We start from the raw sequence: 8,520 nt of genomic DNA on the forward strand, positions 1-8,520 counted from the left end.
ACAAGAATTGATTAGATTCGTGTCTGGTTTGATTCCTATTTAATCCTCTTGACCAAACTACTTCTTCTATAAGTCAAGTCTTGCTTGTTTCAAAAGAGAAAAAAAAAAATCTCCATTTTAAAGCTAAGCCTATATTATTATTTTAACGCCTAACCACTATTAGACAACAGGAGAAACTTTGCTTGAATACAAACTGTTAGAAGAGGCTTGGCACGATTTCATAGTGGAGCTTGCTTTAATGACTAGGCTAAACAAAACTGTGAGTACAGCGTCCCTTGGAGAGCAACCTCTTCTATAAAAGAAAACCTCCTGTTTCTGAGGCAGAGCAAGGGAATGGGGCCGGAGGCAGTCGCACCTCTCCAAAACTGCTGAGCATGCCAGAGCCAGCCTGTCCCAAGAGCTCACGGAGCTAACAGGTGATGCTCTGTGGAGAAGACCTGCACTTTCAACAGATGCATCAAAAATCTCATCCAGGCTCTTTATCAATCTCATCAAACTAGCAAACAAACAATACAAAGGTAAATCAAAATATCTGGGGGGCAGGGGATGAGAGGAAGAGATGGAAAAAAAAAATAAAAATCAAGGTTTATTTAACCCTGAAAGCTCGAGCTGGTTTTCGTCAAAAACAAAATAAACAAACAAAACACAACACCAACCCTTCAGATAAAGAAGGCTCCAGCCTTCAGCCCCAGACACCGATAACGCTGTCAAGGAGCAGCACAAACACACCCCCTTCACAACAGGGCTTCCCCCCGAGGCTGCCCTTCCGAAGAGGTCACCAAGGATGGTCAGGGGATGCTCTGGCATCCCTCATCCATCCCATCGCCAAGGAGGACGGGACCTGGCGGGGGAGGCGGCGCAGGGCAAGCCCGGCGGCACCTGCTGCCGTGGGGTGGGAGGGGAGAGGCTCACCATTGAGGCCGTTGGGGATGCTCCGGTGGTGGAGGGGTGCGGACAGGTCATCCATAGACCTCCGCATCGCCCCGGCCTTGCTGTCGCCGGCCTTGTGATGGTGGAGGTGGTGGTGGTGGTGGTCGGGGCTGCCCGCGCTGCCCGTGCTGGAGGTGCTGCTCCCGTCCCCCACGTCCCTGGTGGCCGAGCCACCGTTGAGGTTGGTCAGGCTGTTCTGGCTGTCGATGGAGCTCCGCGAGCCGGCCCCGCTCCGCTCCTCGTCCAGCATGAGCACCATCTCCTTCAGCTCCACGTTCTCGCGCAGGAGGGTCTCCTGCCTCGCCTCCAGGTCCTTCAGCTTCTGCTGGTACATGCCCACCTCCTTCCACATCACGCTGGCCGTGTGCCTCCCGAAGCGCTGCCATTCCCTCGACAGCTTCTTGCCTTTCTGCCGGTCGTCGTCCAAGAAGCAGCAGAGCTCCCTCAGCTCCTGGTTGTCGTCCTGCAACTTCTGGTTCACCTCCTTCAGCCCGCGGATCTCGTGCAGGTGGAGCTGGAGCCGCCGGTTCACGTCCTTCATCAAGTTGCCGTGTTCCACCATTAAGTTCATCTTTTCATTCTCCACTTTCCTGAGTCTTTTCACCAGCTCTTCCTTGCTCCACCTCAGCATCTCCTCCTCCGTAATTTTGCTCAGGTCTTCTTTAGACCCTTCCAGGGAATTTTTTGCCATCATCTCTGCCTAGGCAGCGTTTGCACTCACGTGGTAACAAATGGTTCGGGTTATTCGAATTATTTTGGTTCGCCTGATTTCCTGGAACTCAAATTCTCTGCAGCATCTCGGGGAAGAAATATTATAGTTCTCCGCAGAGCGTTAGACAAGGAAGAATCGCAACGCTGGTCTGAAAGAGCTGCTCCCCCATAGACCCCATAATAAAATGGGGAAAAAAAAAAAAAAACCCAAAAAAAACCACCACCAAACCACCACCAAACGCGGGGGACTGGGGGAAATAACCGTAAAAAAAAGGGGTGCCCCCCCCAAAGGGGGCTGGGGGCGGCAGGGAGCCGGGAGCCAAGCGGAGCCTCCGCCGGGGATCGGCCAACTTACCCTGGGCAAAAACAAGCGCCGGGCGGCCGCTGCGCCCCGTCCTCGGGCGCTCCGTCCCCTGGTCCTGCCGCCCCCTCCCCGCCGCGGGCACCCGGCACCGCGCCCCCCGCTCCGCCCGCAGCCCCGCGGCGATGTGCGGCCGAGCCCGGCGCGGGAGCGGCGCCTTCCCGGAATGGCTCAGCCCTCGGGAGGCAGGGAGACACAGAGACGGAGGGAGGAGGCGGGCGGCAGCGCCGGGGCTGGTCCCACCTCCTGCCGGCCGGGAGGCGCGGCTTTGCCCCTGCCCGAGCCGAGCGGCGGAGCTGAACCGAACCGAGCTGAACCGAGTCGAGCGCCGCCCGTGCCCGGCGCGCCGCGCCCCGGCTCGGGTTACCGGAGCCGCAGCCAATGTGGGGCCGCCCAGCGCCTGCGAACGGCAGGTACAAAGGGACCGAGCCGCTCCCCCCGCCCTGCCCTGCCCGCCGCGGCCGGGGCTGGCTCACCGCTGCCCCCGCCCTGCCTCTGCCACCCCCCCCTTTGCCTGGTTTATTGGGGTTTCTTATTATTTTTTGGTTTTTTCTCCATTCTCTCTCTCTCCCCTTCCCCTCTCTCTTCCATACTCTCTTCCTCTCTTTTCTTTTTCCTTTTTTCTCTTTTTCCTTTTTTCTTTTTTTCCTTTTTTCTCTTTTTCCTTTTTTCTCTTTTTTCCTTTTTTCTCTTTTTCCTTTTTGCTCTTTTTTCCTTTTTTCTTTTTTTCCTTTTTTCTCTTTTTCCTTCTCTTTTTCCTCTTTTCTTTTTCCTTTTTTCTCTTTTTCCCTTTTTCCTTTTTTCTCTTTTTCCTTTTTTTTCTCTTTTTCCTTTTTTTCTCTTTTTCCTTTTTCCTTTTTTTTCTCTTTTCCCTTTTTTCGTTTTTTATTTAAAGAAAAATTCCTGGAGGGAGCACCAGACCAGGGAAGGGTGGGGTTTGGATTGGCAGGAAAACGCGCCTGGGGGAGCGGCGCCGGAGGGTCCCGGTCCCGCTGCCGCCCAGCGCGGGAATGGAGCCTGGGAGCGGAGCGGGGTTTGCTGGGGCATCGCTGCTGCACCGCTCCGTGCTGCCCCTGGGGCAGCCGCCTTTGTCCCCGGGTCCTTCCTGCCTCGGCCGGATCCTGCAGGTGGAAGGAGCCGGTGCCAGCCTCCCTGCTCCTGGGGCCCGTGTATTCTGCGCTGAACTGTGCGAGGAAACTGTCCTTGAGACACAGATAACACTTATTGCTCGGTTAAATCTAGCCAGGTCCTGGTGGTGCTTACTGTCAGGAGCACGCATAACTTCTCCGCACATCAGGCAAACCTCTTAATGGGTACAGAAAATTAATAAAGTGGGTTTTCCAGGCAACTTGTAGGCAGGTTTCGTATATCCTTGCATTATATCCCCTGACTTTTAGCCTGATTTACTCTTCCTAGGGCTATGCTATCTTTCTATAGTTATATATATCTTTCTACAGTTTCACATTGTAAGTAATGAAAGCTGCACCAGGACAGAGCGACAGTGCTGCCAGCTTTTTTCCACAAAAGTATCCTTAAAAGGCCGCAGGGAATTGCCAGCTTTGTGTTCTTGAGGAACCTCAGTAAATTATTTGACTCAGTGCAACCTCAGATTTCTGACCACGCTGGAAAGCTGGTCAAGACACCCTCTAGCTACAAAGAAACATCAGATCTGATGCCAGAGTGTGGGATGCAGAGCAGATGGCCTGTGCATGGAAGAAACATCGGAACAGGACTGCAACTTCTGCCTTTTGGTGTTCTATTCCTGACCCTCAGTCACTAAAGCTGCAGTTTCTTGGATGTTATTCTGCATGAGTCTGTACTTCTTGTTTTCTGACGATACCCTTGGCAAGCTGGGATAACTGCCTGTTCCCTGAGGGAGCAGAACAGCAGGATTTCCCTGCTTCTGGGTAAGTTAGTCCCCTCCATGGGCACTCTTGGCTCTTCTCCTCTCCCAAAATAGCTTTTATCCCTTCAGTATCAAAAAGGCAAGAGGAGCTTAAGAGAGAACACAGACACTAGTTCATTTCATGTGACATATGCAGGTTATGGAGCCCTGGGAACGCGCTGCACTGAAGTGAAGATGTGAAGAGGACACCTCTCACTAGCACATACCCACACCAGGGTAGTTCCTTAGGGAGGAAGGAATTCACTGTGGAAACCAGCAGAGGCCAGCTTGCCCCCTTCAGGGGGGATTGCTATGAGCAGATAGAGCAGGGGCCACCTAGGACCAGCTGTGCTCTGACCTGGGTACACACCTTGGTGGTAGATCTCCAAAAGGCACAGTCCTGGCCATGGTCAGTCAGCCCCTCCAGAATCAGCCCTTTGGATGTGGAAACCAGAAAGTGTCTATGCCAAGAGATCACTACTCCTGTGGTCTGAGACCCCTCTGGCAGGTCCCAGACAGGCCATAGCCAGTGTGCTATGTGATCAGGCTGTGCCCCACCTCCTGCTTCTGTGCCAGGCCATCACCGTGAGTCAGGCCACCAGAAGGTAGCACCCACTGTAATGGGGCACGCTGCCACGGCCCATGGCTGCATCACATCTAGAAGGCACCCAGGCATCTTCCAAGCCAAGCCTTTTGTTTGCAAAGCTTTAATCACATCCTTCCCCACAGGAAGCGGAAAGTGCTTCTCCCAGACCCTCCCAAGCTGTGATCTGACTAGCAGATCCCTGGCCGGTGGCTTGGAGAAGGAGGAGCAGAGCTCAAGGATCCTGCAGACCAACTGTCCATCACTGGCTGAAGTCAACAGAGGAGGAGAAGCCTCTGGCAGCTGCACCACAGACACAGGTGCAGCCTTGCTGTGGCACTGCCAGGCCCAGGCAGCGTGTTGCTGGGCCTGCCTGACATTTGCTTGATTTTTTTTTTTTTTCCCCAGGAAAAGCTGTTTTTTCTAGATGTAACCTTGCAAAGTTTGAGCTTTATTGATGCTTCTGCAGAGCCTGAGCCCAGCAGACAGGGGGGCTCCTCAGAGGAAGCAAGGAGATTATTAATATCCACAGAGGAAGTCCCTGTGATGATTAAGACTAGCTTTCAGCATGTCTGTGTTTTCAGGAAAGTTAATGGTACAGATCCACCCTGCCACCATTCACAAGGGGTTTGCTGTCATTCTGGTGCCCAGGTGGCTGTTGAAGTGTGGTGACCTGCTGTGCTTGGGCATCCAGATCTGTATGCTCTGGAGGTGGCATTGAAGCTGCACTTAAATTTATCTGCCGGGTGCCTCCATTATCAACCAAGAGAGTAGGCTGGGATTAGCAGGGTTGGGTGAGTGAGAGCTAAATCAATTGGGCACCATGTGTTGTCGCCTGTTCTGCTCCTTTGTCTTCTCTTCAAGGTGGACTTTGCATTGTAGGAGAGGAAAATCCTTTTAGCTTGGAAAGGCAAGGCAGCAGTGCTAGAGCAGAGGGGCAAAGCCTGGAGGTATAAGAAAGTGTCTATGTCCCAGATTATCTGTGGGCACAGTGGAACTCAGAGCTGGGATGAAGCAGGTTTTTAAAGTGCTCTGATATCTTGGAGGGAAAAGACTAGGTCAGTGCAGAGTTTTATGATCAAGAGCAAACCCAGTGTTGCAAGCAGATTTTTAATCAACAGAAATAATACGTAACATCAGAGTACTTTTGATGGGTTTGTGCTTTTTAGTTTTAGTTAACAAGACCATTTTCCTGGTGTTGTTCAGAAGGCCTTATGATTTCCCCATGCCAATTTAAGATTAAACATGGGATAGGCTGGTAAACAACACCCTATGGACTCCCTTTTGATACATGTGGCCACAGTGCCTCCTACAATCTGCCACTGAAAAACACTTTCTTATATGTGTGTCATCTTAAGCTTTTGATGCCCATGTAAGACAGCATCAAAGCCTATCCCTTGCTCTGAATCAGACGGACACTTCCACCCTCTTCAGTCAGGGAAGAAATATTAAAGCTAATTATAACATGACAAGAATTTTGGAAAAAAAATCTATTGGGTAGAGTATCCGTGATGTTACCTCCTGAATTCAGCAGATGAAGCTAAGAGTGAATTTGGTCCCTGATACAACACAGCAATTTGTAGCCTCATTGAAGTCTTACCAAAGCATTCCCTCTACAGGGCTGCATTAGTATTACAGAAGGCACTGCCACAGCTCAGGTCTGTCCTACTGTCCCCCTCCTCGAGAGGGATGGCTTTCCCAAAGCCCACTCATCCGGTGTGAGAGTGGGCAGAGGGAAAGGAGGAATCCCAGTGGGACTCTCCCAGGACTTTGCCTTTGCAAGGAGGTGCACACTGCTATGTGCGCATCAAGGCCGTGCCCTAGTTTATATGCGTTGAGGACCCATCTCATAAAACATGTACTCCATGAATCATTTACACAGGTAATGAATCCTCTGTGGCATTGGAATTTCCTTGTAAATCAGCACCAAGGACTAATCCTTGATTCATGGTTTGAAATACACCATCCAGATTGCGACAGAGGAGCTCTGTTTTGTGCAACAAAGCTGCACGATAACAGAAGAAAAAATGTGCAGCGCTCCTAATCTGTACTATAAGGATAGGTACCTCACTTCTAGCCTGATTAAGCAGTATTTTCAGGTAGAACATTTTTCCAAGTAGCAGCTACCTGAAGAACTGTCATGCATCATTCTTTCTTTTTGCAGATCAGCTGAACCTTCCAGTGAAAAACCTTTATTCCTCCATTTGCCCCTTGAGTGACCTACGAGGAAAAAGCAGTCTCTTCGAAGATTATGCAGCACTCCATAATGCTGGCTTCTGGCAATATAACAGGGCCATCCAGTTCGTTCATTCTCCTCCTTGCGTATTAATGGAAGGTTTCATCTTGTGTCCACAAAGCCTTTTTATTTTGTGCCCTGAAACTGCTAGTGAAATTCTAAAATGCACCAACTTGTTTGAAAGCCTTACAGATATTCAGAGAATAACTATGATTGTGCCCGGAAAACTCTTTTCTATGCCAGAAAACAGATCCTCCAAAAGGTATAAACAGTGCCCTCTGAAAACTGTTAGAAAGAGTAGCATCCAAACTGGAGAGCAAGGGAGTTGCAGATCTGCTCTGGAAGCAGAATCCTAAGAGACAATAGGCACTTGCTGCACTTGCTGGGAGCTGCAAGTGGTTGACACTTCCCAAACTCATATGTAATAGCTAGAGCAGAAATTTCACTGCTAGTTAAATGTATGATGGGAATCCATCTTCATTGTGTGGTCAGAAGGCTGCATACAATATTAGAGGGATGTTTTACAAGTGTTAAGAAAAATCCCCAAACTTCTCACAACATTTGAATCACCAGGATCGCCACGCGCCTGTGAACTGAGACCATGTGCTGGTGAGCTGTCACCTCCACTGCCATCATCTACCCAAAGAGAAGTGCTACTGAGACCCTGAATCCAAGTGTATGTCAAGAAATAAAAATTTAACTGAACATCTCGTGAACAGGAAAGCTATCAGACAGCAGCCGGAATAGGGAAGCAGGCAGACTGCATCAGAGCACTGGCCCTTGTATTGTCTCTGCCAGTGGCAAATACCAGATGCTTATGAGAATACTGTGAAAAAAATTGCCCATAGGGTGAGTTTTCTTCTCTCTGCCATCTGGTACCACTTGCCTTCTTCCCAGAAGCAGTAAGGTTTACATCTCTTCCAAAAATATTTACCATCCTATCTAACATGGGAAGAAGGGCAGAGATAGCTTGATACATCTTTATCTTTTGTCAATACTCCTTTATAAACACAGGTGATCCAACAAATAGCTGGGGGAAATGGAAGGCAAGGGTTTGCATGCTTCATTTGGCACCACTAAACTGCACCCCTCTGTTACTGTCACATCAGGGTACATCCCAGAGGCCAAATTCTGCCCTGATTTACATGCAGAGCACACAGGAGGGGGCTCTGTCTATCTGGGGACACAAGTCAGTCCCACAGCCTGGAGGTACTTGCAGGGGGTTGTTTTGCAAGACAAAACGACCACTCCCAGGTTTAGTTACGTCATTCATGGGTGTGCAGCATCCACCTACTGCACAAGGCCCAGGAAGCTCCTGGGATTTAGACCTACATCATTTAAGCCTCTGGTGGTTTAGACACTGGCTTTGCCAAGAGTATATTCATATTACATTGATTTTTTTTTCCTTCAATACCTCTGCATTTTCTTTACAAACCTAACAACCCCTTTCAGATGTTTTGGATGAGGCAGAGTGCTGTTCCATATGTGACAACGGATCAGTTTCAGCCAAATGATCTTTGCCATTGTTGATTTAAAAACAGAAGAAAGACTAACACATGAATGGAGAAATATCAGTGGTATTCCTAAGGAGCATTCATTTTGATAGTGAGTGGTTGTAGCCTGATCAGCCTCAGCAGGTCACCTCCAAGTAGCTTGTTCGCAGTAGCCCCCCAGGCTCTTCTGGGCTCCCCTGTTGCTGCTCCATGCCACATATATCCTCCTTCTCCCTGGCACAGCTCTGTGCTTGGGCCAGCCACTGAGCTTGGCACTGGTGGTTACAGAACAGACACATAGCTATTCGAGCAGATGAAGCC

The 8,520-nt window shown here is 50.0% G+C and overlaps 2 protein-coding genes across 3 annotated transcripts in view; one reads left to right on the forward strand and one right to left on the reverse strand.

Moving 5' to 3' along the window:
- The window catches only part of CCDC85C (coiled-coil domain containing 85C), a 115,317-nt gene extending 113,419 nt beyond the window's left edge, over positions 1-1,898 (reverse strand). Inside the window, exon 1 of the mRNA XM_009559163.2 lies at positions 913-1,898. Within this exon, the coding sequence (XP_009557458.2) occupies positions 913-1,624 (712 nt within the window). The 5' untranslated portion in view covers positions 1,625-1,898. The remainder of the gene's footprint in view (positions 1-912) is intronic.
- Positions 1,827-7,926, forward strand: LOC128852238 (translation initiation factor IF-2-like). 2 transcript variants are annotated; one of them, XR_008449959.1, is made up of 3 exons: positions 1,827-2,415; positions 3,460-3,909; positions 6,635-7,926. XR_008449959.1 is itself a non-coding variant. In XM_054067071.1 (2 exons), exons 1-2 carry the CDS (start codon positions 1,827-1,829, stop codon positions 7,060-7,062), a joined length of 1,017 nt encoding a protein of 338 aa, XP_053923046.1. In that variant the 3' UTR covers positions 7,063-7,926. The 2 variants fall into 2 exon arrangements, 1 of the variants encoding a protein (XP_053923046.1); XM_054067071.1 differs by lacking the exon at positions 3,460-3,909.
- Positions 7,927-8,520: the final 594 nt, after the last annotated feature.

This window comes from Cuculus canorus, chromosome 5 (assembly GCF_017976375.1).
Source record: "Cuculus canorus isolate bCucCan1 chromosome 5, bCucCan1.pri, whole genome shotgun sequence".
NCBI lineage: Eukaryota > Metazoa > Chordata > Aves > Cuculiformes > Cuculidae > Cuculus > Cuculus canorus.